This window comes from Oncorhynchus kisutch, linkage group LG22, assembly GCF_002021735.2.
Source record: "Oncorhynchus kisutch isolate 150728-3 linkage group LG22, Okis_V2, whole genome shotgun sequence".
Taxonomy (NCBI): Eukaryota; Metazoa; Chordata; class Actinopteri; order Salmoniformes; family Salmonidae; genus Oncorhynchus; species Oncorhynchus kisutch.
The window spans coordinates 50,774,036-50,793,323 of NC_034195.2; the positions used below are offsets into that span (position 1 = coordinate 50,774,036).

At 42.4% G+C, this 19,288-nt stretch overlaps 1 protein-coding gene across 1 annotated transcript in view; it reads right to left on the reverse strand.

Annotated features, from left to right (window-relative positions):
- The window catches only part of LOC109867058 (cGMP-inhibited 3',5'-cyclic phosphodiesterase A), a 242,096-nt gene that overhangs the window by 85,201 nt on the left and 137,607 nt on the right, over nucleotides 1-19,288 (reverse strand). The window contains exon 2 of the mRNA XM_031801186.1: nucleotides 6,252-6,293. Within this exon, the coding sequence (XP_031657046.1) occupies nucleotides 6,252-6,293 (42 nt within the window). The remainder of the gene's footprint in view (nucleotides 1-6,251; nucleotides 6,294-19,288) is intronic.

Sequence of the window (19,288 nt, forward strand, 5' to 3'; positions counted from 1 at the left end):
ACTCTTTATCTTGTCTCTGCTAATCTCTCCAGGTAAAGTTCCAAAGCCAACGTGTTTTCCAAAGCCAACGTGTTTGAAGTCAAATATAAATATTTGAAATGCTTTTTAGTGGAAATGCTTTAGTGGAAAAAAGACGAGGTGTGGAAAAGGACTCAAATGTGTGGCCTGTTGGCCAATACTGCACCGTAAAAGTCAATGCATCTCTTTGGTCAACAGCTTTAGAACAGGATGCATGATTTACACACTGCATGGGCTGTGCTAGCATGGCTATCCAAATAACCCATATACCTATCAGCTAGCATGGCTATCCAAATAACCCATATACCCATCAGCTAGCATGGCTATCCAAATAACCCATATACCTATCCAAATAACCCATATACCTATCAGCTAGCATGGCTATCCAAATAACCCATATACCTATCAGCTAGCATGGCTATCCAAATAACCTGTATACCTATCCAAATAACCCATATACCTATCAGCTAGCATGGCTATCCAAATAACCCATATACCTATCCAAATAACCCATATACCTATCCAAATAACCCATATACCTATCCAAATAACCCATATACCTATCCACATAACCTGTATACCTATCCAAATAACCCATATACCTATCCAAATAACCCATATACCTATCAGCTAGCATGGCTATCCAAATAACCTGTATACCTATCCAAATAACCCATATACCTATCAGCTAGCATGGCTATCCAAATAACCTGTATACCTATCCAAATAACCCATATACCTATCCAAATAACCCATATACCTATCCAAATAACCCATATACCTATCCAAATAACCCATATACCTATCCTAATAACCCATATACCTATCCTAATGACCCACATACCTATCCAAATAACCCATATACCTATCCTAATAACCCATATACCTATCCTAATGACCCATATACCTATCCAAATAACCCATATACCTATCCTAATAACCCATATACCTATCCTAATAACCCATATACCTATCCTAATGACCCACATACCTATCCAAAAAACAACACTATACCTATCCAAATAAGCTTAATGTACCTATCCAAATAACCCGTACATATCTATCCAAATAACCTAATATACCTATCCAAATAACCCGTACATATCTATCCAAATAACCTAATATACCTATCCAAATAACCTAATATACCTATCCAAATAACCTAATATACCTATCCAAATAACCTAATATACCTATCCAAATAACCTAATATACCTATCCAAATAACTCATATACAGTGGGGAGAACAAGTATTTGATACACTGCCGATTTTGCAGGTTTTCCGAATTGCAAAGCATGTAGAGGTCTGTAATTTTTTTTATCATAGGTACACTTCAACTGTGAGAGACGGAATCTAAAACAAAAATCCAGAAAATCACATTGTATGATTTTTAAGTCATTAATTTGCATTTTATTGCATGACATAAGTATTTGATCACCTACCAATCAGTAAGAATTCCGGCTCTCACAGACCTGTTAGTTTTAGAAGCCCTCCTGTTTTCCACTCATTACCTGTATTAACTGCACCTGTTTGAACTCGTTACCTGTATAAAAGACACCTGTCCACACACTCAATCAAACAGACTCCAACCTCTCCACAATGGCCAAGGCCAGAGAGCTGTGTAAGGACATCAGGGATAAAACTGTAGACCTGCACAAGGCTGGGATGGGCTACAGGACAATAGGCAAGCAGCTTGGTGAGAAGGCAACAACTGTTCAAGATGACAGTCAATCACTCTTGGTCTGGGGCTCCATGCAAGATCTCACCTCGTGGGGCATCAATGATCATGAGGAAGGTGAGGGATCAGCCCAGAACTACACGGCAGGACCTGGTCAATGACCTGAAGAGAGCTGGAACCACAGTCTCAAAGAAAACCATTAGTAACACACTATGCCATCATGGATTAAAATCCTGCAGCGCACGCAATGCCCTCCTGCTCAAGCCAGCACACGTCCAGGCCCGTCTGAAGTTTTCCAATGACCATCTGGGTGATCCAGAGGAGGAATGGGAGAAGGTCATGTGGTCTGATGAGACAAAAATTGAGCTTTTTGGTCTAAACTCCACTCGCCGTGTTTGGAGGAAGAAGATGAGTACAACCCCAAGAACACCATCCCAACCGTGAAGCATGGAGGTGGAAACATCATTCTTTGGGGATGCTTTTCTGCAAAGGGGACAGGACGACTGCACCGTATTGAGGGGAGGATGGATGGGGCCATGTATCGCAAGATCTTGGCCAACAACCTCCTTCCCTCAATAAGAGCATTGAAGATGGGTCGTGGCTGGGTCTTCCAGCATGACAACAACCCGAAACACACAGCCAGGGCAACTAAGGAGTGGCTCCGTAAGAAGCATCTCAAGGTCCTGGAGTGGCCTAGCCAGTCTCCAGACCTGAACCCAATAGAAATCTTTGGAGGGAGCTGAAAGTCCGTATTGCCCAGCGACAGCCCCGAAGCCTGAAGGATCTGGAGAAGGTCTGTATGGAGGAGTGGGCCAAAATCCCTGCTGCAGTGTGTGCAAACCTGGTCAAGAACTACAGGAAACATATGATCTCTGTAATTGCAAACCAAGATTTCTGTACCAAATATTAAGTTCTGCTTTCCTGAATGATCAAATACTTATGTCATGCAATAAAATGCAAATTAATGACTTAAAAATCATACAATGTGATTTTCTGGATTTTTGTTTTAGATTTTTGTTTTAGATTCCGTCTCTCACAGTTACAGACCTCTACATGCTTTGTAAGTAGGAAAACCTGCAAAATTGGCAGTGTGTCAAATACTTGTTCTCCCCACTGTACCTATCAAAATAACCCTAATATACCTATCCAAATAACATGTATAAGAATCCAAATAACTGTATACCTATCCAAATAACCCTAATACACCTATCCAAATAACCTGCATACCTATCCAAATAACCCTAATAAACCCATCCAAATAACCCTGATATACCCATCCAAATAACCCTAATAAACCCATCCAAATAACCCTGATATACCCATCCAAATAACCTGTATACCTGTCACAATAACTGTATACCTCTCCAAAGAACCCTAATAAGCCTATCCACATAACCCTAATATACCCATCCAAATAACCCTCCAATACCTATCCAAAGAACCTGTATACCTCTCCAAATAACCTGTATACCTATCCAAATAACCATATAGTTTTTACCTATAGCTAAGTGAGCCATCTCTTTTTGTGCAATGACTTACTGTAGGCTAAATGTCAAAGCTGTCTATATTACTGGTACACTGACTAGAAGATCATGAAAAATGGGAGACCTTAATAATCTGTCTCGACGGACCAATCTAAAGGTGCAAGAGCGATCCAAAGACGGATAGATAAGGGACAAACCTTTTAACAGTTAGGGTTATATCACGTTCTGGAATGCAACTCTGGGATTCCGTTTTCAAATCTGTGTTTTACACTACACTTTACATTGTATAATTGTTCCTGTCTTGGGCTCCCGAGTGGCGCAGCAGTCTAAGGCACTGCATCTCAGTGCTAGAGGCGTGACTACAAACACCATGGTTTGAATACAAAAATGTATGTAGTTCTGTCCTTGAGCTGTTCTTGTCTATTGATGTTCTGTACTATGTCATGTTTTATGTTTTGTCTGGAACCCCAGGAAGATTAGCTGCTGCAACAGCTAATGGGGATCCTAATAAAATAGTATCACAATCGGCCATGATTGGGAGTCCCATAGGGCGGCGCACAATTGTCCCAGCATCATCTGGGTTTGGCCGGTTTAGGCAGTCAATGTAAATAAGAATTTGTTCTTAAACTGACTTGCCAAGTTAAATAAAGGTGAAATAAAATAAAATAACCTCAGTGTGGTCACTACTACCTGACAATCCATCTCACCTTTATCCTCCTGATAAAGGGTTATAAACACTAACCTGACGAGCCAGTATGTCTCTATAAGGCGTTATAAACACTAACCTGACGAGCCAGTATATCTCTATAAGGGGTTATAAACACTAACCTGACGAGCCAGTATATCTCTATGTGTTAAGGGGTTATAAACACTAACCTGACGAGCCAGTATATCTCTATAAGGGGTTATAAACACTAACATAATGAGCCAGTATATCTCTATAAGGGGTTATAAACACTAACCTGACGAGCCAGTATATCTCTATGTGTTAAGGGGTTATAAACACTAACCTGACGAGCCAGTATATCTCTATAAGGGGTTATAAACACTAACCTGACGAGCCAGTATATCTCTATAAGGGGTTATAAACACTAACCTGACGAGCCAGTATATCTCTATGTGTTAAGGGGTTATAAACACTAACCTGACGAGCCAGTATATCTCTATAAGGGGTTATAAACACTAACATAATGAGCCAGTATATCTCTATAAGGGGTTATAAACACTAACCTGACGAGCCAGTATATCTCTATAAGGGGTTATAAACACTAACCTGACGAGCTAGTATATCTCTATGTTAAGGGGTTATAAACACTAACCTGACGAGCCAGTATATCTCTATGTGTTAAGGGGTTATAAACACTAACCTGACGAGCCAGTATATCTCTATAAGGGGTTATAAACACTAACCTGACGAGCCAGTATATCTCTATGTTAAGGGGTTATAAACACTAACCTGACGAGCCAGTATATCTCTATGTGTTAAGGGGTTATAAACACTAACCTGACGAGCCAGTATATCTCTATGTGTTAAGGGGTTATAAACACTAACCTGACGAGCCAGTATATCTCTATAAGGGGTTATAAACACTAACCTGACGAGCCAGTATATCTCTATGTGTTAAGGGGTTATAAACACTAACCTGACGAGCCAGTATATCTCTATAAGGGGTTATAAACACTAACATAATGAGCCAGTATATCTCTATAAGGGGTTATAAACACTAACCTGACGAGCCAGTATATCTCTATAAGGGGTTATAAACACTAACCTGACGAGCCAGTATATCTCTGTGTTAAGGGGTTATAAACACTAACCTGACGAGCCAGTATATCTCTATGTGTTAAGGGGTTATAAACACTAACCTGACGAGCCAGTATATCTCTATAAGGGGTTATAAACACTAACCTGACGAGCCAGTATATCTCTATGTTAAGGGGTTATAAACACTAACCTGACGAGCCAGTATATCTCTATGTGTTAAGGGGTTATAAACACTAACCTGACGAGCCAGTATATCTCTATGTGTTAAGGGGTTATAAACACTAACCTAACGAGCCAGTATATCTCTATAAGGGGTTATAAACACTAACCTGACGAGCCAGTATATCTCTATAAGGGGTTATAAACACTAACCTGACGAGCCAGTATATCTCTATGTGTTAAGGGGTTATAAACACTAACCTGACGAGCCAGTATATCTCTATGTGTTAAGGGGTTATAAACACTAACCTAACGAGCCAGTATATCTCTATAAGGGGTTATAAACACTAACCTGACGAGCCAGTATATCTCTATAAGGGGTTATAAACACTAACCTGACGAGCCAGTATATCTCTATAAGGGGTTATAAACACTAACCTGACGAGCCAGAATATCTCTATAAGGGGTTATAAACACTAACCTGATGAGCCAGTATATCTCTATAAGGGGTTATAAACACTAACCTGACGAGCCAGAATATCTCTATAAGGGGTTATAAACACTAACCTGACGAGCCAGTATATCTCTATGTGTTAAGGGGTTATAAACACTAACCTGACGAGCCAGTATATCTCTATAAGGGGTTATAAACACTAACCTGACGAGCCAGTATATCTCTATGTGTTAAGGGGTTATAAACACTAACCTGACGAGCCAGTATATCTCTATGTGTTAAGGGGTTATAAACACTAACATAACGAGCCAGTATATCTCTATAAGGGGTTATAAACACCAACCTGACGAGCCAGTATATCTCTATGTGTTAAGGGATTATAAACACTAACCTGACGAGCCAGTATATCTCTATAAGGGGTTATAAACACTAACCTGACAAGCCAGTATATCTCTATAAGGGGTTATAAACACTAACCTGACGAGCCAGTATATCTCTATTAGGGGTTATAAACACTAACCTGACGAGCCAGTATATCTCTATTAGGGGTTATAAACACTAACCTGACGAGCCAGTATATCTCTATAAGGGGTTATAAACACTAACCTGACGAGCCAGTATATCTCTATAAGGGGTTATAAACACTAACCTGACGAGCCAGTATATCTCTATTAGGGGTTATAAACACTAACCTGAGATCCTCTTGAGCTTCTCTTGTTGTCCCATTCTGGCATCTGTAGGGAAAACAGAGTGAGTGAGAAATTACAATTCTGTACATTTACAGTGCCTTGCGAAAGTATTCGGCCCCCTTGAACTTTGCGACCTTTTGCCACATTTCAGGCTTCAAACATAAAGATATAAAACTGTATTTTTTTGTGAAGAATCAACAACAAGTGGGACACAATCATGAAGTGGAACGACATTTATTGGATATTTCAAACTTTTTTAACAAATCAAAAAATCACCTGCTGCTGTTCAACTAGGCTAAATAATGAAAGGAAAAACAGGAAGAAGAGAAATGGAGGGAATCAGTAAATGCTGGAGTTTAAAAAAAACGTTCCATTAAGCACCGGGCTTTCTAATTCAATTTTACAGTCAGGTTTAAGTTTACTTTGGTTCCATTCACAGCCTAATGGCCCGGTGGAGCCTTTCGACTTTATGTACTCTAATGAACATTGCTCAGGCCTCGTAAAGCCATTTTCCACTTCCCTAGGAGTCACCCAGCTCAGCACCACTGTCACTAATCACGAGCTGTCGCTGTCTATCTGCTCCACAAAACACACACGCACACACAGAAATCAGATGCACTGCCACCACTGAACGAACAGAACAAACATAAACCCTGCATCTTTGAAGCTTTCCAAGTTCCAAAGTACGCACGGCAGAGCTCCAAAGCAACACTGTGCTCCAAAGCAAGAAGCACTGTGCATGGCTACAGTTAGCTAACTGTACTGTTTTAGTTAGGAATATTGTGCATGGCTACAGTTAGCTAACTGTACTGTTTTAGCAAGGAACACTGTTCATGGCTGCAGTTAACTAACTATACTATCTTTTTGAGGAAGATTGTGCATGTCTACAGTTAGCTAGCTGTACTAATTTAGCTAAGAACACTGTGCATGGCTACAGTTGGCTATACACAAAAAACGTACTCTATATTGTGCCAAATAAGGGTTTTTGGCTTGTAACCACAACAGATCCCCCTTCGGTGCTATATAAAGCCTTTTTGGAAGTTTCGACAAAGAACCATTTCCTAAGGTTCCAAAATGGAACCTGTATGATGTTATAAATAACCATTTCCTAAGGTTCCAAAATGGAACCTGTATGATGTTATGAATAACCATTTCCTAAGGTTCCTAAGATGGAGTGCTGCGAAGACGGTTGTCCTTCTGGAAGAATCTACCATCTCAACAGAGGAACTCTGGAACTCTGTCAGAGTGACCATCGGGTTCTTGGTCACCTCCCTGACCAAGGGACCTGATTGCTCAGTTTGGCCGGAGGGGCCAGCTCTAGGAAGACTCTTGGTGGTTCCAAACTTCTTCCATTTAAGAATGACGGAGGCCACTGTGTTCTTGGGGACCTTCAATGCTGCATACATTTTTTGGTAACCTTCCCCAGATCTGTGCCTCGACACAATCCTGTCTCGGAGCTTTATGGACAATTCCTACAACCTCATGGCTAGTTTTTTTCTCTGAAATGCAATGTCAACTGTGGGACATTATATAGACAGCTGTTTGCCTTTTCAGATCATGTCCAATCAATTGAATTTACCATAGGTGGACAAGTTGTAGAAACATCTCAAGGATGATCAATGGAAACAGGATGCACCCGAGCTCAATTTCTAGTCTCATTCCAAAACGGATGAAATATATGCAGAACCTGTCAAAAGGTTAGACACACCTACTCATTCAAGGGTTTTTCTTAACTTGTATTATTTTGTACATTGTAGAATAATAGTGTAAACATCAAAACTATGAAATAACACATATGGAATCTTGTTGTAAGCAAAAAAGTGTTAAATATTTTATATTTGAGATTCTTCAAAGTAGCCACCCTTTGCCTTGATGACGGCTTTGCACACTCTTAGCATTCTCTCAACCAGCTTCATGAGTTAGTCACCTGGAATTAATTTCAATTAACAGGTGTGCCTTGTTAAGAGTGAATTTGTGGAAGTACAGACACATCTCAACATCACCTGTTCAGAGGAGACTGCATGAAGCAGGCCTTCACGGTCGAATTGCTGCAAAGAAACCACTACTAAAGGACACCAATAAGAAGAAGAGACTTGCTTGGGGCAAGAAACATGAGCAATGGAGATTAGACCGGTGGAAATCTGTCCTTTGAGTCCAAATGTGCGATTTTTGGTTCCAATCGCCATGTCTTTGTGAGACGCAGAGTAGGTGAATGGATGATCTCCGCATGTGTGGTTCCCACCGTGAAGCATGGAGGAGGTGTGATTGTGTGGGAGTGCTTTGCTGGTGACACTGTCAATGATTTATTTAGAATTCAAGGCACACTTAAACAGCATGGCTACCACAGCATTCTGCAGCGATACACCATCCCATTTGGTTTGCGCTTAGTGGGACTATCATTTGTTTTTCAACAGGACAATGACTCAACACACCTCCAAGCTGTGTAAGGGCTATTTGACCAAGGAGAGTGATGGAGGGCTGCATCAGATGACCTGGCATCCACAATCACCTGACCTCAACTCAATTGAGATGGTTTGGGATGTGTTGGACCACAGAATGAAGGAAAAATAGCCAACAAGTGCTCAGCATATGTGGGAACACCTTCAAGACTGTTGGAAAAGTTTTCTATTCATCTGTTTTCTCTCTGCATTGTTGGGAAGGGTTCGTAAGTAAGCATTTCACTGTTAGTCTACATCTGTTGTGTACGAAGCATGTGAAAATTATATTTAGATTTGAGATGTGATTATTGATTTGAGATGTGATTATTGATTTGAGATGTAAATATTGATTTTCAGATATTATTGATTTTGAGATGTGATTATTGATTTTGAGATGTGATTATTGATTTTGAGATGTGATTATTGATTTTGAGATGTGATTATTGATTTGAGATGTGATTATTGTGTTAAGTTGCATCAGGTGTGCTAGCCCTGGAACGTCCGATCCATTCTTGCCAACAGCAACTCCGAGGTGACCTCTTTCACAGATGAAGAAGGACTGATTCCTGGTTGAACAATTGCGCAAATAAGTTTTGCACATGTGCAGAAGAGGTTCACATTCATGGGAGTAATTTGTATCAGCTGTTACCAAAATGTAACAAAATGACCTTTGAGTCTTTTGTAGAGAGTTGTTTACTCTTTTTTTGTCGTTGCAAGAAATGTGCTTAGCATTTTTATTGTGTGTGAAAAAGAATACTGTTGTACCCATTAGGTTCCGATGGAGATCCAAGTGGACCCCAGTTTCATTAAATGTGTCTTAGCGATCAAGAAAAACTGTAACTACATGTTAATACATAAAAGAGGAGAAGAAGAACCCTTTTCTGAACTGAAAATAACCATTGAAGGGCTCAATGGGTTATTTGAGTCATCGTGGTTCCACTATAGAACCAGCACCTTCCCAAAGAACCCTTGAGGAACCCTATTTTCTTAGTGTGTAGTAGTATTGTGTTACGCTACTTTAGGATACAGCAGTGTTATTACGGTGAATGCTGTTTCCCACAGTAGAAACGATTTGTAAACAAAGCTTATAGTCCACTTCCTGTGGCCTTATCACCGGGTCAGGAGACTTTTATCAGCTGCACTGAATAAGAACTGTGTTAACCCTTAACTTAACCATTCGGGAATATATGTCTAAATGTAAGCCTTCAAAATTGTACGTTTATGGACAAACGTTGGATTCTGCAGTGAGACTGTAGCTATAATCCTAATACGGGTGTGTGGTACTCAGATTAATTAGTAGCTATCTGGCTGCCAGAACCTCTTAGGTTGGTTTGATTAGAAAGCCCTGGGATTGACCTCATTGCTCTACAACATCATGCCTTAATTACAATCAACAACAACACACACACACACATAAAAACAGCATGTCAACGATAGGCACTTCTCTAAGACCACCTCAGTGAAGAGTGATGCTGCTAGAGTTTAGAGCTAGACACTGATGCCTGTGGTCCCTCTAGTCAGTACAGCTAGTCACGGATGCCTGTGGTCCCTCTAGTCAGTACAGCTAGTCACTGATGCCTGTGGTCCCTCTAGTCAGTACAGCTAGTCACTGATGCCTGTGGTCCCTCTAGTCAGTACAGCTAGTCACTGATGCCTGTGGTCCCTCTAGTCAGTACAGCTAGTCACTGATGCCTGTGGTCCCTCTAGTCAGTACAGCTAGTCACTGATGCCTGTGGTCCCTCTAGTCAGTACAGCTAGTCACTGATGCCTGTGGTCCCTCTAGTCAGTACAGCTAGTCACTGATGCCTGTGGTCCCTCTAGTCAGTACAGCTAGTCACTGATGCCTGTGGTCCCTCTAGTCAGTACAGCTAGTCACTGATGCCTGTGGTCCCTCTAGTCAGTACAGCTAGTCACTGATGCCTGTGGTCCCTCTAGTCAGTACAGCTAGTCACTGATGCCTGTGGTCCCTCTAGTCAGTACAGCTAGTCACTGATGCCTGTGGTCCCTCTAGTCAGTACAGCTAGTCACTGATGCCTGTGGTCTCTCTAGTCAGTACAGCTAGTCACTGATGCCTGTGGTCCCTCTAGTCAGTACAGCTAGTCACTGATGCCTGTGGTCCCTCTAGTCAGTACAGCTAGTCACTGATGCCTGTGGTCCCTCTAGTCAGTACAGCTAGTCACTGATGCCTGTGGTCCCTCTAGTCAGTACAGCTAGTCACTGATGCCTGTGGTCCCTCTAGTCAGTACAGCTAGTCTATGATGCCTGTGGTCCCTCTAGTCAGTACAGCTAGTCTATGATGCCTGTGGTCCCTCTAGTCAGTACAGCTAGTCACTGATGCCTGTGGTCCCTCTAGTCAGTACAGCTAGTCTATGATGCCTGTGGTCCCTCTAGTCAGTACAGCTAGTCACTGATGCCTGTGGTCCCTCTAGTCAGTACAGCTAGTCACTGATGCCTGTGGTCCCTCTAGTCAGTACAGCTAGTCACTGATGCCTGTGGTCCCTCTAGTCAGTACAGCTAGTCACTGATGCCTGTGGTCCCTCTAGTCAGTACAGCTAGTCACTGATGCCTGTGGTCCCTCTAGTCAGTACAGCTAGTCACTGATGCCTGTGGTCCCTCTAGTCAGTACAGCTAGTCTATGATGCCTGTGGTCCCTCTAGTCAGTACAGCTAGTCACTGATGCCTGTGGTCCCTCTAGTCAGTACAGCTAGTCTATGATGCCTGTGGTCCCTCTAGTCAGTACAGCTAGTCACTGATGCCTGTGGTCCCTCTAGTCAGTACAGCTAGTCACTGATGCCTGTGGTCCCTCTAGTCAGTACAGCTAGTCACTGATGCCTGTGGTCCCTCTAGTCAGTACAGCTAGTCACTGATGCCTGTGGTCCCTCTAGTCAGTACAGCTAGTCACTGATGCCTGTGGTCCCTCTAGTCAGTACAGCTAGTCACTGATGCCTGTGGTCCCTCTAGTCAGTACAGCTAGTCTATGATGCCTGTGGTCCCTCTAGTCAGTACAGCTAGTCTATGATGCCTGTGGTCCCTCTAGTCAGTACAGCTAGTCTATGATGCCTGTGGTCCCTCTAGTCAGTACAGCTAGTCACTGATGCCTGTGGTCCCTCTAGTCAGTAGAATACTAACACTGCTGATGATAGGAGCAGACATATATCAACTAGGCTGATCTGAAGCTACTAATGAGCGATACATGAAGTTAGGGTGCATTATGCAGACTGTGTGTGTGTGTGTGTGTGTGTGTGTGTGTGTGTGTGTGTGTGTGTGTGTGTGTGTGTGTGTGTGTGTGTGTGTGTGTGTGTGTGTGTGTGTGTGTGTGTGTGTGTGTGTGTGTGTGTGTGTGTGTGTGTGTGTGTGTGGAGGCGTCACAATGGATAGAAGAGTTGAAACAGGGCTAGTCATGAATGAAAGATAATGATTTAACTGCGTCATCATGCACCTAGTGCACCTATATTAGGCCTGTGACATTTCCAGTTCCCTTGGCACACACTGTTAGAAGTGCATTAGAGCCTCAACCCGGGTTAATAAGGAAAGTAGTTGAAGTTCGAATGAGTTTCAGGTTGATCGGCCTGCAACTGGCACAGTACCCACCATCACGGCTCAAAGCAAATCCGCAATAGATGTACATTTAAACGATCACTGTTTCTCTATGCTGAAAGGCAGGTGTAACAGCAACCGCAGAGCTTATTTCAGTGGTGTTTGCTCTTTGGATAGGTCCACTTTTCAAGCCATCAGTGTTTACACATCACCACTCCTGTGGCAGAGCTGAGCTGCTTGCTGTGGCTCAGAGCCATAGGGTTGGTGAGGGAGAGAGAGAGAGAGAGAGAGAGAGAGAGAGAGAGAGAGAGAGAGAGAGAGAGAGAGAGAGAGAGAGAGAGAGGGTCTGGCTGGTCAAGCAAAGAGGGAACCTTTATTTAGGGCAAAAGGTAGAAGTGCTGGGATTGGTTTGAATAGGTCCCAATAACACATTGGTGTGAGTGTAGGGTTTGGCTGCTCATGCTTACATGCTTGTGATATCAACACTGGTCGGGATGGTCACTGAGTGGTAGTCACAGACTGGTCTCTATGGCCACTGAGTGGTAGTCACAGACTGGTCTGGATGGCCACTGAGTGGTAGTCACAGACTGGTCTGGATGGCCACTGAGTGGTAGTGTAGTCACAGACTAGTCTGGATGGCCACTGAGTGGTAGTGTAGTCACAGACTAGTCTGGATGGCCACTGAGTGGTAGTGTAGTCACAGACTAGTCTGGATGGCCACTGAGTGGTAGTCACAGACTAGTCTGGATGGCCACTGAGTGGTAGTGTAGTCACAGACTGGTCTGAATGGCTACTGAGTGATAGTCACAGACTGGTCTGGATGGCTACTGAGTGTTTGTCACAGACTGGTCTGGATGGCTACTGAGTGGTAGTCACAGACTGGTCTGGTTGGCTACTGAGTGGTATTGTAGTTACAGACTGGTCTGGATGGCTACTGAGTGGTAGTCACAGACTGGTCTGGTTGGCTACTGAGTGGTATTGTAGTTACAGACTGGTCTGGATGGCTACTGAGTGGTAGTCACAGACTGGTCTGGTTGGCTACTGAGTGGTATTGTAGTTACAGACTGGTCTGGATGGCTACTGAGTGGTAGTCACAGACTGGTCTGGATGGCTACTGAGTGGTATTGTAGTTACAGACTGGTCTGGATGGCTACTGAGTGGTAGTCACAGACTGGTCTGGATGGCTACTGAGTGGTAGTCACAGACCTGTCAAGCCAGGAGGAAACCAACTGTAGTGCCTCTCTTACAGTAATGTTATTTAGGACAAATGTAATGTGTTTGATTCGATTTTAGAGTGTTATGGTTTGGGATGTGGAAGCAGAAATAGTCTGTGTTTTAAGTTGCGTCCTACTCTCATGTTCTCAAAAGACCACATCGAATTTGTTGATATTTGAAGAGTTTCATTCCAAAACGCTATATATCCTTTTTCAGAAATGTTGGTAAATTAGCTTATTTTTTTTTTTTTTTAAGAAGTTATGAAAAATATGTTGTTTTTTTCTCTCACTTTTTTCACTTTTTCACTCTTGTGATTGGATTTTTCAAAAACAGACATGTATTTGTTTAAAAATCGATCACTTCATGGTTTCATTTCAGTGAGACAAATATTCATGTTTGTTGTTGTTGTTGCAAAATGCTTATAAATCTGCCTCACTCTCAGATATAAGTAGTATTACTAGGTTTTACACAGTCTAATGTAACAAAAAAAAACTATATATTTTTTTTAATAAAGAAATGTACAAATAGTACATTTGTGACATCAATATTTGTTTTATATTTTTTGGGGGGGGTATAATTCAATGCAGTAATGTGAGATCTAAATGTTTACATTTGACATTTACTAGATGCTTTCATCCAGAGCGATGATGCGTGTATTCATCAGTGGTGGGAAAAGTACCCAATTCTCATACTTGAGTAAAAGTAAAGATACCTTAATAGAAAAGGACTCAAGTAAAAGTGAAAGTCACCCAGTAAAATCATACTTGAGTTAAACATCTAAAATAGCATCAAAAGTAAATGTAATTGCTAAAATATACTTAAATATCAAAAGTAAAAGTATAAATCACTTAAAATCCCTTATAAAACCAGACAGCACCATTTTTATTACATTTGTTACGGATAGCCAGGGGCACACCAATACTCAGACAAAATGAATTACAAATGAATCATTTGTGTTTATTGAGTACACCAGATTAGAGGCAGGGGATGACCAGGGATATTCTCTTTAAGTGTGTGAATTGGAACATTTTCCTGTCCTGCTAAGGTTTCAAAAGGTAACAAGTACTTTTGGGTGTCATGGGAAATGTATGGAGTAAAAAGTACATTGCTTTCTTTAGGAATATAGTGAAGTAAAAGCTAAAGTAGTCAACAATATAAAAAGTTGTCACGTATACTCCCTCTCTGGCCTCTAGGACATCAGGCTGCTGATTATCCCGCACACCTGTCACCATCGTCTCGCGCACCTGCGCCTCATGACACTCACCTGGACTCCATCACCTCCTTGATTATCTTCCCTGTATCTGTCACTCTCCTTGGTACTTTCCTCAGGTGTTATTGACTCTGTTTTCATGTCGGTGCGTTGTGTGTGTGTGTTTTATGTTTATTTATTAAAACACTCACTCCCTGAACTTGCTTCCTGACTCTCAGTGCATTTGTGAGAATAGTAAAGCACAGATACACAAAAAACAACAACTTAAGTGTATTTACTTTACACCACTAGCATTCATCTTAAGCTAGACGAGACAACCACATATCACAGTCAAATACACAGACTACAAATATCCCAGTTAAACCACAAATGTCATACACAACCATCTAAAAGTCATATTTTACACGAACATGAAGGAACCCATCAGCAATTTAATCTGATGAAAACAAACACAACTGTGAAAAATATTGGATAAATACAACAACAAAAAAATCGATAAATAAAAAAAAATCGTAATTTTGTCGGAAAAATGTCCTCTTTGCTTTCAGTGCTGTCAGTGTTTTTTAGTTAAAGTGACATTGGGACAGATGGCTAAGGACAGCCTGGAGACTTCATGTCCCAGGATGCCAGAGAGTAGGAAGGAGGTGTCCTGGAGGAAATAACAGTTCCTCATTAGACCTGGACACACACACACACACACACACACACACACACACACACACACACACACACACACACACACACACACACACACACACACACACACACACACACACACACACACACACACACACACACACACACACACACACACACACACACACACACACACACACACACACACACACACTTGTACGTGCACATGCTCAAACGCAACCCTTATAGACCTTGGAAGAACCTGGGATCCAGATGTTCACTTGGCTTCATTAACTAAATGTCCAATTGATTATGTCGAAAATAAAATGGCCTTTATATGGGCATGGAGGTCTGTAATGGTTGAACCCATCGCAGTAACATGCAGGTCTATAATGGTTGAACCCATCACAGCAACATGCTGGTCTGTAATGGTTGAACCCATCACAGCAACATGCTGGTCTGTAATGGTTGAACCCATCACAGCAACATACTGGTCTGTAATGGTTGAACCCACTGCAGCAACATGCTGGTCTGTAATGGTTGAACCCATCGCAGTAACATGCTGGTCTGTAATGGTTGAACCCATCGCAGCAACATGCTGGTCTGTAATGGTTGAACCCATCGCAGTAACATGCTGGTCTGTAATGGTTGAACCCATCGCAGCAACATGCTGGTCTGTAATGGTTGAACCCATCACAGCAACATGCTGGTCTGTAATGGTTGAACCCATCACAGCAACATACTGGTCTGTAATGGTTGAACCCATCACAGCAACATGCTGGTCTGTAATGGTTGAACCCACTGCAGCAACATGCTGGTCTGTAATGGTTGAACCCACTGCAGCAACATGCTGGTCTGTAATGGTTGAACCCATCACAGCAACATACTGGTCTGTAATGGTTGAACCCATCACAGCAACATGCTGGTCTGTAATGGTTGAACCCATCACAGCAACATGCTGGTCTGTAATGGTTGAACCCATCACAGCAACATGCTGGTCTGTAATGGTTGAACCCATCGCAGCAACATGCTGGTCTGTAATGGTTGAACCCATCACAGCAACATACTGGTCTGTAATGGTTGAACCCATCACAGCAACATACTGGTCTGTAATGGTTGAACCCATCACAGCAACATACTGGTCTGTAATGGTTGAACCCATCACAGCAACATACTGGTCTGTAATGGTTGAACCCATCACAGCAACATGCTGGTCTGTAATGGTTGAACCCACTGCAGCAACATGCTGGTCTGTAATGGTTGAACCCACTGCAGCAACATGCTGGTCTGTAATGGTTGAACCCATCACAGCAACATACTGGTCCTCTCAGTTTCTTTAAGAGCCATCAGTTCCACTGAAAGTAGAACCCCACCACTGAATGTTGTTGAATTGGCTCCTAAGCATCAGTGATATTAGTCTACTAATGAGTGATATTAGTCTACTAATGAGTGATATTACATCGTACACACTGAACCATAATAAAACAATACAATTCCACACACACACACACACACACACACACACACACACACACACACACACACACACACACACACACATACACACACACACACACACACACACACACACACACACACACACACATACACACACACACACACACACACACACACACACACACACACACACACACACACACACACACACTTGTACGTGCACATGCTCAAACGCAACCCTTATAGACCTTGGAAGAACCTGGGATCCAGATGTTCACTTGGCTTCATTAACTAAATGTCCAATTGATTATGTCGAAAATAAAATGGCCTTTATATGGGCATGGAGGTCTGTAATGGTTGAACCCATCGCAGTAACATGCAGGTCTATAATGGTTGAACCCATCACAGCAACATGCTGGTCTGTAATGGTTGAACCCATCACAGCAACATGCTGGTCTGTAATGGTTGAACCCATCACAGCAACATACTGGTCTGTAATGGTTGAACCCACTGCAGCAACATGCTGGTCTGTAATGGTTGAACCCATCGCAGTAACATGCTGGTCTGTAATGGTTGAACCCATCGCAGCAACATGCTGGTCTGTAATGGTTGAACCCATCGCAGTAACATGCTGGTCTGTAATGGTTGAACCCATCGCAGCAACATGCTGGTCTGTAATGGTTGAACCCATCACAGCAACATGCTGGTCTGTAATGGTTGAACCCATCACAGCAACATACTGGTCTGTAATGGTTGAACCCATCACAGCAACATGCTGGTCTGTAATGGTTGAACCCACTGCAGCAACATGCTGGTCTGTAATGGTTGAACCCACTGCAGCAACATGCTGGTCTGTAATGGTTGAACCCATCACAGCAACATACTGGTCTGTAATGGTTGAACCCATCACAGCAACATGCTGGTCTGTAATGGTTGAACCCATCACAGCAACATGCTGGTCTGTAATGGTTGAACCCATCACAGCAACATGCTGGTCTGTAATGGTTGAACCCATCGCAGCAACATGCTGGTCTGTAATGGTTGAACCCATCACAGCAACATACTGGTCTGTAATGGTTGAACCCATCACAGCAACATACTGGTCTGTAATGGTTGAACCCATCACAGCAACATACTGGTCTGTAATGGTTGAACCCATCACAGCAACATACTGGTCTGTAATGGTTGAACCCATCACAGCAACATGCTGGTCTGTAATGGTTGAACCCACTGCAGCAACATGCTGGTCTGTAATGGTTGAACCCACTGCAGCAACATGCTGGTCTGTAATGGTTGAACCCATCACAGCAACATACTGGTCCTCTCAGTTTCTTTAAGAGCCATCAGTTCCACTGAAAGTAGAACCCCACCACTGAATGTTGTTGAATTGGCTCCTAAGCATCAGTGATATTAGTCTACTAATGAGTGATATTAGTCTACTAATGAGTGATATTACATCGTACACACTGAACCATAATAAAACAATACAATTCCACACACACACACACACACACACACACACACACACACACACACACACACACACACACACACATACACACACACACACACACACACACACACACACACACACACACATACATACACACACACACACACACACACACACACACACACACACACACACACACACACACACACACACACACACACACACACACACACACTCGCCCCCTCAACAAAACAAATGAGGTGTATGTAACCCATCACTGACCTTTTGACTTGTTCCTACGTACTGTATCTTTCCAAAAATAATGACTAGATCATAATAAGACAATAAATTTCCTTAAATCCTTTACGCAGCTCCGGCCTCATAAAAACGCCATGAGCCAGATTGAGTGTCATGTTTTGCACCGAGACTGACATGCATGGATCCGCATCCCCAACGGTACTCTATTCCCTATATAGTGCACTACTTTAGACCAGAGCCCTATAGAACCCTATTCCCTATATAGTGCACTACTTTAGACCAGGGCCCTATAGAGCCCTATTCCCTATATAGTGCACTACTTTAGACCATGGCCCTATAGAACCCTCCTCCCTATATAGTGCACTACTTTAGACCAGGCCCTATAGAACCCTATTTCCTATATAGTGTACTACTTTAGACCATGGCCCTATAGAACCCTCCTCCCTATATAGTGCACTACTTTAGACCAGAGCCCTATAGAACCCTATTCCCTATGTAGTGCACTATATTTGACCACGACCTATAGGGAATAGGGAGCCTACTCAGCCTATGTATTTCTAAGCTTCCATCTCTCAGGACTTAAAACAGTCCATTCCTTGTAAATCAGAACTCCTATTGCTATATAAAAAATTAAAAAATGACAGAAAGATATTTCCAGATGGCACTATCTCACCACATAATGTCTGTAGCAGAGGAGGGGAAAATGTAACTTCCGCTAAGTTGTTATGTCTCTCAGTAGGTGCACCGTAGCTTTTAACAACGACAACAACAAAAAATCCTCAGTGTGTGGACGTTTTACTGCATTCGGTCTGGGTCTGTCTGTCTGTCTGTCTGT